This window comes from Phalacrocorax aristotelis, chromosome 1 (assembly GCF_949628215.1).
Source record: "Phalacrocorax aristotelis chromosome 1, bGulAri2.1, whole genome shotgun sequence".
Classification (NCBI taxonomy): domain Eukaryota; kingdom Metazoa; phylum Chordata; class Aves; order Suliformes; family Phalacrocoracidae; genus Phalacrocorax; species Phalacrocorax aristotelis.
In genome coordinates this window covers 127,709,452-127,729,157 of record NC_134276.1, presented here as the reverse complement: position 1 = coordinate 127,729,157, position 19,706 = coordinate 127,709,452, and the positions used below count along the sequence as shown (strand labels likewise).

The window sequence follows — 19,706 nt, the reverse complement described above, 5'->3', positions numbered from 1 at the left end:
GGTCGGGCTGCATAGTTGCCTCTTCCACCCCAAGAAATCTCTGTGACCAGAGGTGTGGTGATGCTTGTCCAGTAAGTGCTCAGCATTAGGGAAAAAGGAGGGTGTAGGGCAACCCTGTGCCTGGTGCTGGCCATTTTCAGAGGGCCAAGCTACACACTGTGAAGTAAGGAGGGAGCTGCCTGGAAAACCTTTTAGGAGTGCCCTCGTTGCCAGCGGTGGTCTTCCCTGTGAAGGTGGTAGCAGCTAGCATTAGTAATTCTGACTTTAATTCAGATCTGGGATTTTTTGTTTTGTTTTGTTTTCTGTTTTTTAAAAAAACCCAACCTTCTCCCAGATTGGGAGGAACTTTCCAGCTTTTCAGCTTTTTGAGCACTGCATCAAGTGAACCAGTGCTGCTGTCTCACAGTAGCCATCTTGGTTTAATTGTGTTTTACAATAACAATTCAATCAGGCAGGCAATGAATTCAGCCTTGACATGAGGGCACCCAGCAGGGCAGCTGCAAATGCTTGGAAGACCTCATAAGGGCACAGCGAGGCAGCCCCATGCCCTGTGCGCAGCCAGCCGTGCCGTGGCGGCATGAGGCCAGGTTGCATCACCTAACACCTTGGAGCAGCAAGTATGTCCAGGTTGTCAATGGCAAAGTCAAAGCTCTTTAGTACTGTCTACTGTGCCCTGCACAGGTCCACAGAGGCTGTGAGTTACCACAGCTCCCACTTGCAGAGTTTCTAAGTTTTTGACCAAGGTGGACCAACCCATGCTTTTGGCTTGGGCACCATTGTTTTGACAATGGCTGTCACAGAAGAGGGCTTTATCTGAGGCATGAACCCACCAGGCTTGAACTGTTCTGAAATTGCTTTGAAATTGCACTGAGGCATAGGAAGTGGCACCCCAGTGTTTCATGCTCATGTTTCTCCCCTTGTCCTCTGGCTGATTTTATTTGTTGTAAAGGTCCTTGTCTTGGGTCTTGCCTGTTGGTCACAAAGCGATGTCGTGAGATATCCACGTGAATGAACACGTCTGTCTTACTCTTCCTCTCCTGCTGGAGCTGTTCCACTTTCATAAATCATTAAATATTCATTGGGCCGGAGGAAAACATTGACTCTGTAGACCAGCCATGAGGGCACTCATCTGGAAGGGGGGAGACCAAACTCCACATCTTGGCTCCAGCAAATAATAAATATTTTATACAAAGTGGAACAACTCCAGCAGGAGGGATCGGGGAAACTTCATCCAGCAGCCCAATGGCTTGCTTGCAAAGATCACTGGATTTCAGCTTCCTAGGGTAAGGCATGAGTCCGTCTTGTCTTCTGTCCCATTCAGGGAGTACCTGACCCTCACGTGCTAGCTACTCTAAAAGCAAGCAAAGGTTTCTCTTACTACTTTAATCTAAAATCCCATCACCCCTGGTACTGGTACATTATGTCTGCTTTTGACAAGTTAAAGGCTTCTTCAATGAAAAAACGAGTTTCACAGAAAAATTCCAGCCCAGCAGGACTCAGAAGCCCTGCATGGAGGGGGTTTGAACTGCAACCAGGCTCGACTCCTCTGGTAGAAACACATGTATATATTTTGCTAGAAACGAGGACAAGAAGTAGTTGTATGCTACATCAGATAGGAACAGCTGGAATTTTCTCCTTGTTCCCTGATGTAAAAATCAGTGAAATCATCCATCTTTCTCACAGTCATGCAGGTTCCTAGCTTGAGGCACAAAGAAACATTTTCTTTCTCATTTTGTGTGTCTTTATTGAGTGCAGTGAACAGTGTTGGGTCTGTGTCTCTTGAGACCGAAGTCTGCTTTTCATCCAGAGGAGTGGTGCTGCTCAGCAGCAGTGCTGTGCATTTCTTCTCCCTGCCTTCCTGCTGGGCCTCAGGTGTGTTAAGGAGAGGTTGTGTCATGGACAAGAGGTCAAGGTCAGCCCCTGTGCCTGGCACCATGTCGGGCCACACTGGTAAGTCTCCCAGTGAAGGCTTGGCAGTAGTGCTGGGATGGGTTTGTGCATGACTTCATCCCCAAAGGTAAGCTTAAAGGCATGTGTTGGAACTGTTTACACTGCTGAAGGATCTCTCAAACACCCACCAGACCCACTGACTTGCAATCTTGCAGCACCCTTAATGTCCATGCTGAACACTAGGAGCTGTACCGTGTGGTACAGGGTCAGGAGATCTAGGTGACAGTCATGCCTGCTCACTGTTTGGCAATACAGAAGTTACCTTCCTGAGCTGTGCTTTCAGCATCTGGATCCCTGGTGTACCAGCTGAATAATGGACAGTGAACACAGACAAAGGGCCAGACAGAGCTGCTGCTCATGTAAATTGTAGCAGCCCTGCTGACCTCACAGCAGCCCTCTGATGAGACCCTGTGAATGCAGGGGATTCCCATCCCTTCTGACCACAAGGGAAAGCAGAAGACCAATATTACAATATTGCACTGGGTCCCTCACAAGGGAAGGAACATACAGACGATTTGTGAGCAGATCTAAGATTAAGACTACGGACTGCTTCAACTCACACATCTTTCTGAAGTGCAGTGGGGCAGGCTCCAGCCCAGGGCTTGGTCTCCTGTGGCATATCCCTTGTTTCAGCACTGATGACTGAAGATTACTCTGAAGATTGCTTACGACACTGATGCTGAAATCACAGGTGAAATCCTAACCTGACGTAAGTTAGTGAGGCTTAGATTTCAGCCCTGTAGCTGCAGATACAGCTGGTGAATGTTGCCTCCAAACAGACTGTAAAAGATGGGAGGAAGGATGGAGGGAGAAGGGGACCTTGGAAAAGAAATGTTGGGATAGGAACACAAGGTATCTATGCTGGAATACACACTCTTTCATTTCCTAGCCCACACCCAGTGAGGGATGGAGTCCTATACTCATCTAAAAACTAGGCAGTTATGGATTCAGTCCATATAAGCTTGCGTTCACACCTCCCTCTCAGAGGCTTGTGTTATTTCCAAATCAATGGGTGCCCAAAGCCTTTAAGAACAGCAAAGGGGTTTTAAAAAGTACTTTCCACCACCCCAACGTTAAATTACATTTACTTTATTCCATTTCCATCTCTTCAAATGGTTATCCAGTAAGGTCTTTGGAACATTCTTTGCAGCTGCTAAGAGGGTTCTGCCAAAGTCAGCAGCACTGGGGGATGCTCCTGCAGACTGGTCACAGCTCTCGCTCCTGCCCTCCCATCCCTTTCCCTGTAAGTGCAATGCATTGTCGGGTATGATTCTGCAGCACTGCACCAATTTAGCGTTGGGATTTGGATGCTCTTCCAAATGTCAGAGAGATTTTCTTCTTCATTAAGCCCTGTAGGTTACAGGTAATGTCCACTTATCATTACTAGCATTCCCAATTACTGTGTTTTGCTGAAGGAAGATGGAGAGGTTGAATAGTGTCTTCCACCTTCTGCTTTCTTTCATAATGAAAAGAGGACTCATTTGCTATTGCCTCAAGGTAGAGCTGGAAAGTGTGCAGTCCTTTGAACACTGGATAATTGGGACCTTATGACCTTTATCTAAGACTTATTTACATGACGCCTTCAGTCTCACTTTCCTGTCATTAGGAGAAGAACATTTTCCTTTACATCTCTGGGCCCTGTCCAGGTTTCCATAGTCCTTTTCCTGATTACTCTGCAGCCCTGCAAAGGGCAGGTGTCCAACATAGGCTCCTGGCTGCCAGGACCTCAGCTGAGATTTTCAGCTCTGTTCCAGTGTCCCATGCTGACAGTGATGTAGCTAAGGACACAGAAAGAAACAAGAAACATTTCTACAGATCACATTCACATTTGGTGATGATAAAGCCAAGGTTCTTTATATTGTAGAGGTCATTAGAGCTAAAGGATATGCAAAGGGAGCCTTTAGCAGGGAATACAGAACTAGAAAAAAAGTCACAGTTCTAGTAACCTGCAAAACCAGACCAGACTCCCCTTCAGGGAACAGCTAAGCACACAGTAGCATCACACTCCATCATTCAGTTTTCGCCCATACATTGTTGTTAAATGCCTCCTCTATTTTCTGCCTGAAAAACATTCAACACCAACAGAGACGAAAGCTAGAGAAGGAGGAAGCCCTTCTTTAAGTCAAGCTTGCAGCATGAATGTAGTCCTGAGAAATATATTGTGGCTAGAGACTTGTTCAAACTGAGCTTGTGTGATTTGGTCTTTCACAGGTCTGTTGGAGGTCCAGAACTGGAGGTGGAACCTGTTCCACAGAGGTGATGCCAGTGACTTGACTTGTAAGCATCCTGTCACGGACTACATTTTCTTTGGTTCTCTTGGCCACTGCCCAATCTCACAAATCGTCATATAGCTGAATAAAATATTTGTGCAGTGCCTTTACAAAAAGGAGAACTCCAAGTCCACAACGGACCTGGATGTCATTGCAGTCATCAGTGCTCATTGGGTAGCTGTCTTCAAAAAGCAAAGATGTTGGTATGCATAAGGACTGGGATGAGGAGCAAAACAGAAGAAATATTGCCTTTCTGGAAATATGTGTATAGAAGTACAGCCTTTTCTGGACTAATGTGTACAGTTTTTGTCACCCCACCTCATAAAGGACATTTGCAGATTTAAAGGGAGTACAGACAAAAGCAACAAAGATGCTGAAAATCATGGAATCATTTAATATAAAAAGCAATTCAAAGCATTGCTTATGTTTTCTTCAGGAAAGAGATGAACAGCAAGGGCTACAGTACTATGACCTCTGTGCATATGTACATACTGTATGATGCTATATACAATAATCAATGGCATAAAGCAGGGCTATCAGATGCTTTTGCTCTTTTTGTGACATAACACAAGTACAGCAAGATATTTAAGGCAGTGGTGGACAATTCATTGCTGAACCTTCTGGTCATTGTACAGCTGGCTGGAGTCAGGGAAGCTGTTGACAGTCAGTCAGATATTGCGCATTTATATATGTGCCATATAAAGCCACAGTTATAATTAGTATCAAAAGGGATAGTACATCATGCTTTAAATGTTAAACCAAATCCTAGGCAGCAGAGGACAGGGATGAGTCCTAGCAGTAGAGAGACAGTTAACCCCAAATCTGCCCATAGCAGTATTTGGTGCTAGCCACTGCTAGAACTACAATAAATGGATGTTAGGTCTGACCTGGCTTGGCAATTTCTGTGTTCCTCTACCAGGTATTTTCATGGACCCTTGGGAGTACAGCTTCACCTTGCCAGGGTACATGGAGTTGCCACAGAGATTAGAAGTGATCACTGCACTGCCACTGATAATCCAGTATTAATGTACCTATTATACAGCTTTTGAGGAATATATAACTAATCTGATTGTGCTGACCTGATGAACTTTTCCAATCCCTTTCCTCTGCACATGGGAGTTGTCTGTACCATAGAGTCAGTACTGGTACCTTTAAAGTATTGCTGCTTGGAGCTGTAAATCCTGGCTGATAGTCTGCAAGCTTATACCTGTCTGAAAAGTTCAGCCTACTTGATCCTAGTGTAAAGAGATGACACTGGTGGTGGTGCAGAGCACTGCTGGCAGCTACAGCAAACAGCTGCCTCTTAAATTTCATTGCCCATCTGTCTATTCTGTCCACTGGTATGGACAAATAGCAGTATCTGAGCCCTCCTCAGCAGAGAATTTGGTTATCATTTATGGCAGAAAGCCTTCCTCCCATGTGAGCATTTTCTGAAGGTGATCTGAGTGCGGTTGCAGCGTGCCATTGTGGAAAATATTTTAACAAGGAGACAGTGATATTGAGCAAGATCTAGGTGGAGTTCAACCATCGGCCTTGGCTGTAGAGAGCTGTGTGTTAGCATGAGCGACCACAATACAACATGAGCACATACTGTGACATTAGTGTGCACCGCCTTAAACAAAACCACCTGTATGTACTGCTTGTAAGAGCTCCTTCCTATAGAGATGTGTAAGAGCATATCACTCTCAGCAAATCTTGGTATACCATCTAGAAAGTTCAGAAGGTTCAAGACCGATAGCTTTGTTCAGTTGGAATAATGCTATAAAGATGTGAAGAAGAGTGAGGATGACCAACCTCCCTATGAAGAATAACTCTGCACAGCATGCCATGATCAATGAGGAGGGGTTTGGCCAATACTGCAACAGTGGTGGTTCCCAAAATCAGAAGGGATGAAAGGTTGCTGTCACCTTTCCTATAATTTTCATCCTTCACAGAATAAACCAGCCTTGAGTGTCCACGCAATTCTTACTGAAGGCCCAAAAGAACTGGTATCTCCTTGGTGCAAAACAGCAGTTAACCTGCTCTTCTCAAGAGGCCTTTTCCAGTGTCAGCCCACACCTTGCCATTGGTAAATATGCTTAGTGTCACCTAAGATTTCATTAAAAGAGGTCAGGTCCCCGTTCACCACTAGCCCACTCGAGCAGTTCCCACCTATATGGTGCAAGCTGCATCTCATTAGAAAATAGCAGACCTGAGACACACATGGGACCAGAGGCAGTATTTCACTGCAACAGAGGAGGAAATCCTGCACCTGTAGGAGGTAGCGTGTAGGTTTCCTGTTCTCTGGAAAATGGTGACATTCCACTTTCCTCACCCTGCCCCTCACATGGCTATTTACACCAATGCAAAGCAGGCTGTGAAACATACATGCAATGCTTATACCCATGTAGACACAATGCAAAGATTAAAAATTTCAGAGCAACTGAGGACTAGGCACATACTTTGACAACTTTCAGCATGTTGCAGGTAGCCAAAATTGTATTCATATTCTTACTTCATTGCTGGAGTAGTACTACAGACAAGAAAATGCTGGCACGCTTGCTTAGAGTTGTTCCCTCTGGGGCAGTCATGGGAAGACTACTACATTTGCATTGCTTTCCTCGGCTGCCAGGTGTAGCAGCAGAGATAAGCTCCCATGAAACAGGAATGGCAGTGAGGGTGTTCTGCCTCATGCCAGCTACCCATGGACCAAGACTAAAATTCCAGTTATACAACTGCAATCCTCTTGTGTAGTGCAGGCCATACCTTCTAGTTGGTACATGACAATAGACAGCCTCCCTTTCCAAATCTTTATATAGCCAGTGCTCCCTAGGTGCAGCAAGTATTGTCCTTCCATCAACATGCTGACTGAACTGAAAACAAAGAACTGATTCAACTCTAAACCATGAATAAAGGATCCATAGGGACTTGCTCCCTCTGAGGAAATGAAGAGAAGATGGTGCCTCCCAGTGCTCTTTGCTTGCAGGATACAGAGCCTTGGGGGAACTGCTGGCCCGCTTACATGCAAAGCAATTGTCATCTGGCTGATTTTTCATTTCAGCTGTGAAACTGCTCCATTGTAAAGCTATTTCCTCAAGCGGGAGAAAGCATTCTTCATTTCCCAACAAAAGAAGATCCATTTGTTTCCTTAGGCACAATTTACTCTTTCACATTTCTGGGCTTTGTTGTACTCTTACCTGACAATCTGAGAGTGCTTTTGATGTGAGAGCTAGCCAAATTTGGAGGTGAGACTCGAAAGCCTGGGAAAGTACAAAGAGAATCTAACACTGTGTGACATTCACCTCCTTTCCTCCCCGTAAGGCACACAGTAGCCCACCTTCTTCTATAGTCTGCTGTACTGGATGCTGATCTCACTTCAAAGCTGTGCTAATGTAGACTCTTTCCAGTAACTTTGATGGAGACTCTCTGGATTTAAGCCAATGCAACATAGATTAGAATAAGTCTCATCTCCTCATCCATATGCAATGTATAAATTCTCTCCTACTACTTTTGAATTTTGTCCTGTTGAGTAGGTTGGCATCTAAGGGAGCCTCTCTAAGCATAATACCAACACCAAAGAGGAAAAAGCTGGATCATAACAAGAAAGCTTATAAACATAAGTCTTGGCAAGGATGCTCAGATAAAAGAACACTTTCTTGGCATGCAAGTCACCCACCAAAAGACATGAAGACAACTAAGAGACTGTCCTTCTTATATCAATCCCTCACTGCCGCTGAACAAAGCCCACTGACTCACTTCATGCCTTACCCAGGTTGGAATCTATCTTCTTTTTCCATCCCTTTTTGTTACACTGAGGATTGCTTAGAAACTGCCCTACTGTACAACTGGGAATGTCTGGGGTTCCAGATCAACTAATATTGGATACAGGACAGTTGTTTGAAGCCATTTCCTAAGCCATTACCAGCAGATAGGTAGAGTAGGTGGAACTGAATAATCAGGAGAGCTGAGGGCTGCCAGGGGAATTAGTGACTGGGGTGAAGAATCACCCAGCCTCTCCCCCACTCCAGAAAAATTAAATATTAAGCATTAAAAATTTTGCACTTCTCTTTATCTGGTCGGTTATTCCTTTCCCCTCTTCCTGTCTTTTTTGTCCTTCCCTTAGATGAAGGCAAAAATCTCTTCTGGATATAAATGAAATGCCCTTGCCTTTTGCTAGTGTTTGCACCATGGAAGCTATCCACAAATAACACGATACAGCCATTGTAGTAAAATGCAAGGCAGTCGAACATCACCGCACAAAAGTAGCACGGTCGGCATGCTTCACGGCAGTAGCAGCCAAGCAAGCCATGGCAACCAGCCAACTGATGACACTGGCTGGGAGCCAATTTGATTTATTTTTGGCAGCCTGACACCACGTACTAGTGTGCCAGTCTTCGATCACAGAAACGATAAGCGATGACCTTCGAAAGCCAAGGGGATGACTTCTGGGAGAAGGGGACTGATGAAGGTGAAAGACGATCTCTCCCCAGGCTGGAGGAATACTGGAGTGGCAGATGTGTGGTAGCTCTCCCTCTTTCGTGAACAACCACTGCAGCCGTGCCAGCAACCACCAGTGCTGCATTTGCCGGGGGATGACTGGGAGAAAGGTCGAGACATGGCAAATGTCTTTAAGTCTACGGAAAGCATAAGTACCAGGAGAATCAGAGAGGTTTAAAGAGATGAGAGGGAGTAACAGGATGAAGATAGGAAAAAGAAAGCATAGGCTTTCTGTTTTGAAATATTTGCTGTCTGTGGGAACTTTTATACTGTGATGGTGTTCTTTCCTGGAATATTCTTTAAGGAGAAAGCAGCTTCTTACTGTTCTGGACATTGTGCTACAGAGTGTATTGCAGAACACAACCCAGCATCCTGACAGAGCTGAACAAGAAGGCCTATTTAATCTTTTTTGCATTTCTCTCTTGGATGGCTCTGGGGGCGCTTACCCAGCTGTTTGAGTTTGTGACTGGAAGGCTAATATCATACTGGAATAGGAATTTAGAAAAAAATCTATAGTCATTAACATTTTAAAGAGACTATCAGTTTGACTGTGGCCACACACCTTCCATGTTTGCTTTCTGCAAATATTAGTAAGCTTGGGTATTACTGCATGCATATTCAAGAAGTATAAATAGATGCACGTACTGATCTTGAAAACTCAAACAATCACTGAAAACTCGTTTTTAAATATATATTCGATTGTAGATTTTCCAACTTACTCTGTTGGCTAGATATTTACATAAGTAACAGCATCATGTGCAAATGTGTATTAAAACATGCATTTAAACGGCCACTTCAAATGATGTTGCCATAAAGGGTTGGCTGCTACAAATGATGTTAAAGCCAACAAGAGCACAGGGAAGACATCTGCAAATAATTTAGAATACTGCATAGAAATAAACCATTCTTTGATGACTGGTGAGTCAAAATAGGTAAAATTAAGCAAATAAAATAGCCTGCTACTATGAATTTCCTATGTGTATCCATTAAAGCAGATTAATCTGAATAAAAATAGAATGTTAATTCAAAGCAGAATCACTATTCCTGTTTAGGAATAAGGCATCCCAAGTCTTAAATAAGAGTTAATGAGTACTCATTATCCTGTGTACACAGGACCCTGAAACACTGATTCCCTCTAGCCTATTTTTTCCATTAATGTTTATACCTTTGCCCAAGTATAAAAACAACACAAGTACAGCACACAACATACCAAATTAGATTTCACAAGTCACATGGCATTTCTTTTGCCTCTCAACTCATCACACAAAGTAAGAACAAAGGGCTGGAGACCCGGACAACAAAAAGTCAACTTGGATGATGCAATTTCAAGGCTTATCTCTAGAAATATTTAAAAGAAAGGAGGTAAAACCAGCAGTCCTTTGTTGTTGTGTACAGTCAGTTTAGACTCATGCTTTTGAAGGCCACTTCCTTTGTGGCCTTAAATCATAAATGTTCTGCATGAGCTCCTCTCCCAGTACTTATCTGTCCATTTGGATATCTGTTCTTCCCTATCTGTCTGCTTTGTTTAGCACAACAGAGTCACCTGAAGCCCTGAGTTAGCTATGAAGCGCGGAAGTTTAATTAGAGACAAGGAATTTTAATTTGTGGAAGAGATGTAGTCAACAAAACGAAATAAAGGAGAAATATCAGTAAGTGCAAGACTGGATGCTGAGGCTCTGTAACATTTATATCAGGCCATTTATGAATATCAAGATGATATGCCACATTTTTGCCCCAACAAGATAATGAATGCAGAATGTCCTGTTTAACTGAATGTCTCATGAATGTGGAGGCCAGTTGTGCTTGGCACTGCCTCTTGACTGAGTTTCATGTGGAGCCTACCTCTGATGTTACCTCTTTTTTTTGTTTATGTTCTCTTTCTTTGGTAATGTAAGGAAGGTAAAGAGCAAGAGCAAAAATATCCTTAGGTCTTTGATGCATTTCCCACCCAGCTCAGTATCACAATTCAAAACAAGCTCTTCTTTATGGTTGGTAAACACTATGCCTCTGTCAAAAATACTCACTTTTTCCTCTCAAAACTTTTCACCTCTTTCCAGGGGAACTAGTTAAGCAGAGTTGCACTTGGTCAAGAGCAAAGAATTTAAAACACCTCCTAGAGCAACCGTTTGCATTCAGCCCTCTGTTCTGTCCTCACTCACCGTGCTGTCAGGGCCTTTAATCTTCCCTTTGCCCATCTAATCCTGTTACCATGTGGGTCTGACCCAGCTGACATGTCTAAAAGCTTCAGGCAAGTACAGCTGTCATGGGCTACTCCGAGTACAAGGGCTAGAAGTGTTGGTGTGGATGAAACTATAAGGAATGCTGATAACAGGATGTTCCTGACTAGGATATGATTGTACCAGGAACCTCATCCGTTCACAGCCAGATGGCAAAAGGACCCTTTTGGCTCCTTCTTGACCAGCAAGGCTAAATGGCTTCCTGCAGTATGAGAACGCTTTTGTCTTTTGAGGTTTGTAGCTCATATTGTCAGTCTCCAGTGAGCTGGTGTCAGCTTGGGCTGTTTTGTTGCCCCAATGGGGCTGCCTGTGCTAGTGTGACTGGGAAGGTTCATCACCCTCTTTAGCATATGCAGAGCTTGGGGAGCTCTCCCAGGCTCCTCCAAGCCTGCCAGCTGGCTGACACTCTCCCACCACCATGGAAAAAAGGGCTGGATGGCATCTCCACCTAGAGGAACAGGAGCCTCAAGAGGTGGTGCAGTATTTCCAAAAGCTGCCAGGAAGCAGTGAAGAGGGCGTTAAGCAAGAACATGCAACTCCCCCCACCCCTGAAACCCAGCAAGAGGATTCCCTTGTTAACCCATAGTCTAACATCTGCACCAGTTCTTGCTGGCCAACCTCACATGTGTCCCCAAAAGACCAAGGGAGTTATGCATTTCTGGAGAGGCCCATTCCCTAGCAAGGCATTCACTCACCTGTCTTCTCTTCGGTTTGGCTGCTCTCCACTGTCTCCATTTGGGGTTGCGCTGTTGCCTTGGCAGTAGCATCCTCTGCGGCAGGGGTGGTGGTGGCAGTGGTGTCAGCAGCAGGCACGTCGGCTTGTTTAGGCTCCTCTTTGTCTTGGGCTTCGTCAGCCTTCAAGGACGGCGAGTTATCAGTGGAAGCTTTAGTGGCACTTTCCGTTTCGGCAGCGGCAGCAGCAGCGGGCTTCTCCTCCGAGGAGGCAGCAGGAGTGGCAGCCTGTGGGGCTGGCTGATCTGAGCCCGTGTCGGTGGCTCCATCTCCTTTTTTCTCCTCTGCTGGCACGCTGCTGTCTTTGCTGCCCTCCTCCAGCTGAGCACTGTCAGCGGTGGCCGCTTCTGTGGCAGTGGGAGCCTCACTCTCTTTGTTCTCGGCCGCTCCGCCAGCAGGGCCTTCCTCCTTCTTGTCAGCGGCATCAGTCTCAGATGCCGGGGCATCTCCCTTCTTCTCCCCCTTGAGCTTTTTCCTTGTTATGTGTCCACGGAAGCTGGCCTGGATTTTGGTAGCTGCCTTATGAGCTTTATCTTCTGGTTTGATGCCATCTTGCTCAATCTTTTGGTCCCCGTCCTCATTTTTTTCAACCTTTGAAGAAGAACAAGGGAAGAGGGCAGAGGAAAAAACAGGGAGATAAGTTAAGATTTCTCCAGGTGCAGCCCAGGCTCTGGCTTCATTTGGAATGTCCCACCTTCCCATCCTGCTAACCAGTGACAAATTTCAAAGTAGCCTTTCCATTTGGTATGGGTTTGAAGGCAGGTGGTTTAATTTCATCCTAAGCTGGACAGACACAGGGGGTTTGTAAAAGGAATTTAAAGCACCTCATCATCTCTGTCAGCAACGCTGAGAGCACCTTCGCTGTGTGGAAAGGTTTGCACCATCTGGGTTGTCTCTATTCCCATGATTTATTTTTCCATCTATTTTGAAATATACCAATTTTTTCCCCTACTCATTTTCAAAACAATCTCCCGAGGGGGATTTTCACAATCTTTCCAAATCCACCTTTGCCTTTAAGTCTTTGTTTCTTTTTAATGACACCTTGTTTCACAGGTGTTTGACTCTAATGACACCAAGTGTTTTGTCCTTTATAGCTTTTTGACTCAGGATTGCCAACAGAGAATAGTATTGTTGCCTGACCCGCCGCAGATGCATGCTGTCAGGCATACACAGATATTAACAGAATATAATCCTCACAAATGCCCTGCCTGCAAGCGCTCCATGCACTTTGCCTCTTCTCCCGCTCATGGTTTCAGTGAAGGAATAATAGGCAGATAGATACCAGTCTTCCCAATTTCAGGAGTTTATTATTATTTCTCTGACTTTTGGGGGGAACTCAGCCTTGCAACAAAGAACAACCATTCACCGTGTGTTTTAGACCTAAGCCATGCATTACAGTCTTAAATGGGACCAAAACAGAGCCTGCGCCACACACTGGTCTGCTGCAGACAGATAACGCTCAGTTTGTAAACCCCCACTGAATCTACAGGACATACCATGCTTCACCCCAATAATTTAGCAGCCCTTGGGCAATAACAGCCTAGCTGCATGTTGATGAAAGGACACTGTTCTATTAATATTCCCATTGGGAAGCATTCAAAAGAGCTACTCAGAAGCAGAGCCACTGGCCTCTTTGCTGTCTGCACCTGGTTTCCAACACTGGCTCAGGTCACAAAAGAAAGAAAATGAGCTGGCTGAGAAAGATAGCAAGCATTTATTCCTCTGTGGGAAGAGAAAACCACTCCTTAGGCCACTGCAACTAAGAGGTGCCATCTGGGGAAAGGCCCAGGACCAGAACAGAGCAGAGAGAGGGGACTGCCTGTAAATACATTCAAAAAAGAGTGCAGCAGGAATAAGGGAGAAGAAGCCACTGCAGCATGCACACATGACACTGGAAACACCATGCCTGTGAAGATGGGGGAGAAAGGACTGGCCACAGTGGCAGCGGTCACTGGGAAACAGACTGGAAGGGATAATTTCCACAGTGTGAGACAGGGTCAGGCACATACGTGTGAGCGAAACTGTGCCAACAAACCAAATGCTTGGCCACTGGCATGCCAGAGATGGTACCCACTGTCTCCCCCTGGTAACCCAGTGAGCACAGGATCCCCCACCCTAGCACTGGTGCCCACCTGTGATCATTCCTCAAGTAAGCTTGAGTGGGTACAGTGAGCTTGAGTGGGTATGGTGGCCAAGGAACAAGCAGCCCCAAAATCGTCAAGGAAAACAGCCGCTCCACAGAGCCACTCAGGGGTGAGGATGGGTCTGTATACAGCAGGAAATAAGTCTGGGAGTGAGACTAGGTGCCAGGATGCTTATGTAGGGGGGTGAGTGAAAAAGCCTGTGAATTAATAAGCAACTGATATTAATACACAGAATTCAGCACAAAGTGTTTTTGTGCTCCTGACTGTGCCCAGGAACAAAACAGTTGTTGCAGCTACCACAGGGCCACAGCTCAGCAGTTACACCTACCTTCCCCAAGTGCATTAAGTGTTGTGGTACCGAAAGTGGGCTTTCATGTTTGTCTCAGCTTGTCAGAACAGGTGATGGTTATGTGTAAAGACAATGCAGATGTTAGCATGCTGTAACCATTCATGTATGTCTCTTGCCTGCATAGCTAACTCTGCACTGTTATGCAGCATCTGGGGTAAGCTTTTCAGCCTGTTTCAGCACAAGGGGGTGGAAACAAATCAGAAGTACCTTTGAACTAGCATGTTCACAGAACAGCTGTGATCCAGCCAGGGTAGTGCAGAGCTCTGCACAGGCTTATCCATCCTGCTCCTTAGGCAAGTTTTGCAGCTTCCAGTAAGTCCTGTGTTGCTGTGGCAACATAAATACTAATACCTGGACTAGCTGGTTTAAGGAGAGCTTCAGTATGCCGGCATTACACTGTAGCCACAGCAACGTGAAGATACACTAAATACTCCTTTATAGCATTGTATAACACTTAAATGCCCTAGCTTTGACTCTCTCTCCCTAAGGACTATGGCCAATTCCAAACAGCAACAGGATTGGGAGACTGGAAAGGCAATTTAGACATAACTAAAAGACCCTAAAGGTCCGGTCCCATATGCCTGATTCCTGCAAAACCGTTAGTGAATGTGGCAAAAATTGTTATCCCTGGACAAAGACAAAAACCATTGACTGAAGGGAGATCTCTCTCGCCACTGGCCTTGCTGCTCTCACATCCCACGTACCTCCTGTGCCAACCAGGACAGCTGTGATGAAGTGTGGCCTGCTGCATGCGTACCTCCAACTCCAGAGGAGTTACCCTGTTGCCTGGGCTATGCAGCCCTACGAAGGCTTATCTCCTCCCACTGCTAGCAGGAGGCCAGGGCGCAGTGAGCAGCAGGGTTGACTCTCCTGCTGCTCTGGCAGATGAACTCATGGGAAGGTGTGACTTCCAGCCAGCTAACCCTTTACCTGGCAGGGAATGGGAGAGCACTTTTTCTCTCCAGGGAGGGCAGACTGAAACCTCTCACCTGCACGTACCGCACTGCAAAGCTAAAAGTCTCCTTTGCTATTCCAATGACATCATTGTCCTCTTATCCCATTTGGGACAACCATCAGTTTGAGTCCTTGCCAGACCACAAGTTTTGCAGCTGCACAATGTATTTCCAACAGTGCTTTCAGCACAATTTCAGATATAAAAGATAAGAAACATGAGGCTGGGGCAGAGGTGGAGTTTAAGGTCATGGATGAAAGAAATGTACTAATAGTTTGTCTGTGCCAACTGTGGCCCTCAGGAATCCCATTTCTATTCAGTCCTTCCCCACTGAAGCATCCCAGGCATTTGAAATTACTTATTTTCAGGCTACTGGCTGGCAGCTACTTCTGGGATAGGACACGGTATCCATATAGTATGTGTGTCCTGTTGTATAACAACGGGTTGGGTGAGAAATAGATTGTTCAGAGGGAAACTTCTGTTCACACAAAAAAACACAAAGGCTTTTCAACTGCAGATTACACACACAGCAGAATAAACCTTAGTTAAGGAAGTTGCTCGAAAATAACCGGTATACAGTGAAGCTCCTGGAAAGCAATTTATTTTTCTTGGAAAGCTAAAAGGGTGAGTCAGCCCTGCCAGGATGTATTCAAAAACATCTCAGTGGAAAACAAGAAATCTGTCCGCCTTATCTATCTGCCATGTGTGTATAACATCTTGGTTGTAGTATTGTGGCTGGAATAAAGTGACTATTATCACTAGTGTTTGTACAGAATCTAGAGCTCCCAGCCAGGAATCAGGTCTGGTAAGGATAGGTTTCGTATATTAGTATTCCACCACACACACCCTTCATTTACACAGTACTTAAAATTGACATATTCATGATATTGTAAATGTGCATGCAATGTATCGCCATTTTACACAGAGCAAATATCCTCTGTTTCATTTAGTATGAAATAAATCATAGATCTTTCAATGGCAGAAGGACTTGAAATCACTGAGGCTGGAGGATACATAGCTATACAGATGTATTAAAGGCCATACATAGTCAAACATGTCAATTTTTTTATTCAGACCATCCCCACATACCCACTGAAGCCAGTGTGCAAAGCTTTGCCTTTATGAATCACAGTCTTAAGCTTTTATGTCTGTATCTACACAGCCTATAACATCTTTCCAATCCTAGAGGGATGATCCTCTCACCATCTCCATCTGCTTGTCTGCCACACCTCCAGGTTTCTAGGACATCCCTTCCCAGGCAGACTGTTCCTCTAAGTGAGACTTTCCTTGCTGTCACACAGCTGAGAGAGTAGAAGATAAGAAATCAATGTTTAAGACACAGGTAGGGCAGAGGTTAGTTCTTCGGTACCAGGAATGTGCAAATCGCATTGAGCCGTGACCCCAAGAAGATTTCTAATCTCTGGCCACCTTTCCACCTTCCATCTCCAAACTCACAGCTTACAGATGGGTCAAAATATGGCAAAGAACAAAGAAAGTGTTATTATAACCTCCAGGCCCTTCTAAATGTCCCACATGCTGGTATGTCAGGAAAAGAGAAATGGAGAAACTAAATGCTTTCCAGAGAGCAAGAGAGGAGGTGACAGAGTGCTTTGGTCCATGTTTGCTGTTTGTCCACCTGTCTCTTGCAGTGTATCTCATTGTCTGGCCTTGGAAAAATAATCACATTATTTTGTATTTTGGATGCTGGGATGGAGAGATCAGGAAAGAACTTACTGCTCCATTAAAAGGTCTTTCAATATTATACAGTCTCCTCTGTCCCTCTCTATAGCTCTCCCTTTCCTCTGCATACCAATATATAGCATGTACCAGCCTCCTTAATGTTCATCCTAGGATCAGGCTGCTACACACTCAGTCATTACCCTGGTATCCCGCTCCTTTCTGTCCTTAGGAGATCCTCTTTAACATGACACCAAATCCCAGAGCCCTTCAATTCATGTTGCAATCTCTTGGTATTCTGAAACCCATGTGCCACATGTCCAGATTTAGGACTCACACAGAGAAGGCATCAATACTGGCCAGAGCCTAGGCATGCATAGGACCAGTGACAGTTATCAACAACCCACTTCACAATCCAAGGGAAATATGATACCTCATTATTAAGGAAAAAATCCAATCTGTGTTCTCCATCCAAAAAGATATAGGGACCCCAAGTCACTCCTTTCTCATTACACTTGTGCTAAGGTGTGTGTGGAAATCTTCCCTTCAGTTAGCGAGGTGAAGTAGTGCTGAATCAACTGATCGCCTGTGGTACTTGTGGGGTTAAGGTGCATCTCAGCCCATGCTCTAATCTTGACTAGAGCACAATGTGTGTTCCTACTGATGTTACTCAAGGTCACTTGGGCCCAGACTCACAAAGAAATTTAGGCACCTGACTCCCATTGATTTCAGAGGATTGAGTCACCTCAATGCTTTTGTGGGCCTGGCACTACATGACCTGATTTGTCTCAGAGATGGCATTTAAGGAGCAAAATGCATTAAAAAAAAAGACCAGCTGTCTCCCCAGAAGGAGTGAAGCATGGACACATGAGAGAGAGAAAAGGCTTTCACGCCTTGTGAAGTGAGGAAGCAATTTAGCACAGACAACGGCTTTTTTTTAACCCAGTTAAATGGTGTGAAGACACCTGGCTAGAGGAAGGCAACTCTCAGCACAATGTGTCTGCAAGTCAAGGAAACAAACATAGTTCCTTTTTTTTTCCCAAGATGACTATGGTGATGGTGGGTAAAACACCCTTGAGAGAGAAAAGGTTAATTCATCTCTCTGAAGGCTTATGCAGGATGGTTCCCCAGGGTGTAACTAGGAGGGTTTCAGCTCTCCAGTTTCAAATTCTCTAACAATGGAGTTTCCATCCTTTCCTCTACAAGATCCTCTCACATGTAGGAAATTTCTCCTCTATTTTTTGGTGCCTGGAATGGAATAAGCTAGTGATGGTCTGGCAGATGGATAGATGTTATTCACTTGTGTACAGTGACTGAAAAGAGAGGTAGAGAACAATCTAAGCTAGACCTACTTGGATATTTTCAGTTTGCCTTCTCAATAAATCCATTATACTCTCTTCACCTGTTTTGTGACCCTCCCTTCTGTTAGACACCCTGTTTCTGTTAAGCTGGTGGTCAACCATGATGTTATCTACCACCCTGAAGCTCCTATAGCTCCAGTGGTTAAATGATGAAAGGCACTCAATACTGCCTAAGATGCCTTTGCGGGCTGGGTAAAAGAGAGGAGAGCCTTGCCCCTGAAGCTGATACAAAGTGGCTGATGTCCAGGACTCATACTCTCTGGAGCAGCACGGCTCACGGATGTCACTGGGGAAAAGTACGTGCCTTGGGTCTGATCTGGGCTCTGTGGAGCACTTCAGTGGTTGCAGGGTACAGGATGCATTCACTCATCTTTCAGTTCAAAGCACCCAAAGTCTCAGAGACAGGACTGGGTTGCGGTTTGCCAAAGCAGTGCTTTTATAGTTAATGTTAAGGGCATGTGTATATCCTGGGGTACGGCCTAAGTGTGTGAGGGCATTTGGGGGCACAAGGTCTGGGTAGACTCTCTTGAAGGCCTGGAGTGTTTGGTACAATCAACATCTATGCTCTTGCTTCAGGTAAGATCCTGGCATGTACTGTGCTGTCAGTTGCGTCTAGTCTCCTTTTCAGACGGAGATACTTGTGTCGCTCCAGAAGGAGCCAGCCAGCAGGCGTTCAGATCAAGGGACCAAAGCCTGGAAATGAAGCAGGAAGATATCCCAGCTGACAGGGTAAATCCACTCCTGAAATAGACCATGTTGAAGAAATTCAGCAAAAGGACCACGTGAAAAATTTCCCTTGAACTATGCTTTGATTAGTAAAGTCCATTCAAAGAATATGCAATTTCTGCTGAAACACAAGCTTGGATGTCATTGGATTAAAGAGAAATTCTATCTAGACTTAAACTATGTGGTTTGTGTGGTCCTGTTCAGGGCAGTTAGGCCAAGGATGGTTGCTGCTATGTGAATTATTTTAAAGTAACACCTTCAGACTGAATCCCATGGTCTGCTGACCATGAGCAGGTAATGAGATCCTGAATTATCAACCTCTCTCCCTCTCCACCTTTTGTCTCTCTCTTTTTTCTTGTTTGCTTAGTTTTGGACTCCAGAAAAATTTTCAGGGAATTGTTGTTAACCTCTGGTGTCTCAGAGTGCCTGTCCCCATGAAGGCTGGACACATTTGCTTCTGTCCTAGCTGCAGCCAAGGGCCAGAGGCTAATTTACAGTTCAGACTTGCTTCCCTGAGACCTGGTGCAGGCAGCTGCTGAGCATCCCCAGAGTCCAGGGTTATGCAAGGTCTCTAGAGCCATTTCCACAAGAAGCAGCAGCTTGTGTCCTGCAGCTCATATCCCATTCCTTCCATGGGAACACAGGACTGTACCCAGCTCTGGTGATGGGAAGTGTCTCTACTTCCCCCCAACCTGAGTAAACTGCAGGCAGCGATACTACAAGCATGTTGACTGCTGATCTCTGAGGTTACCTTGACCTTTCCTGGTTACACCTAGAAATTGTGACAAATTTTGAGCTGGGACCATCAGTCCATGGGCAGTTAGACTGAGGC

General features: G+C 45.1%; 1 protein-coding gene across 1 annotated transcript in view; it reads right to left on the bottom strand.

The window, feature by feature from the left end:
* Nucleotides 1–19,706, bottom strand: part of GAP43 (growth associated protein 43) — a 56,750-nt gene that overhangs the window by 11,625 nt on the left and 25,419 nt on the right. The window contains exon 2 of the mRNA XM_075106581.1: nt 11,629–12,256. Coding sequence (XP_074962682.1) covers nt 11,629–12,256 — 628 coding nt within the window. The remainder of the gene's footprint in view (nt 1–11,628; nt 12,257–19,706) is intronic.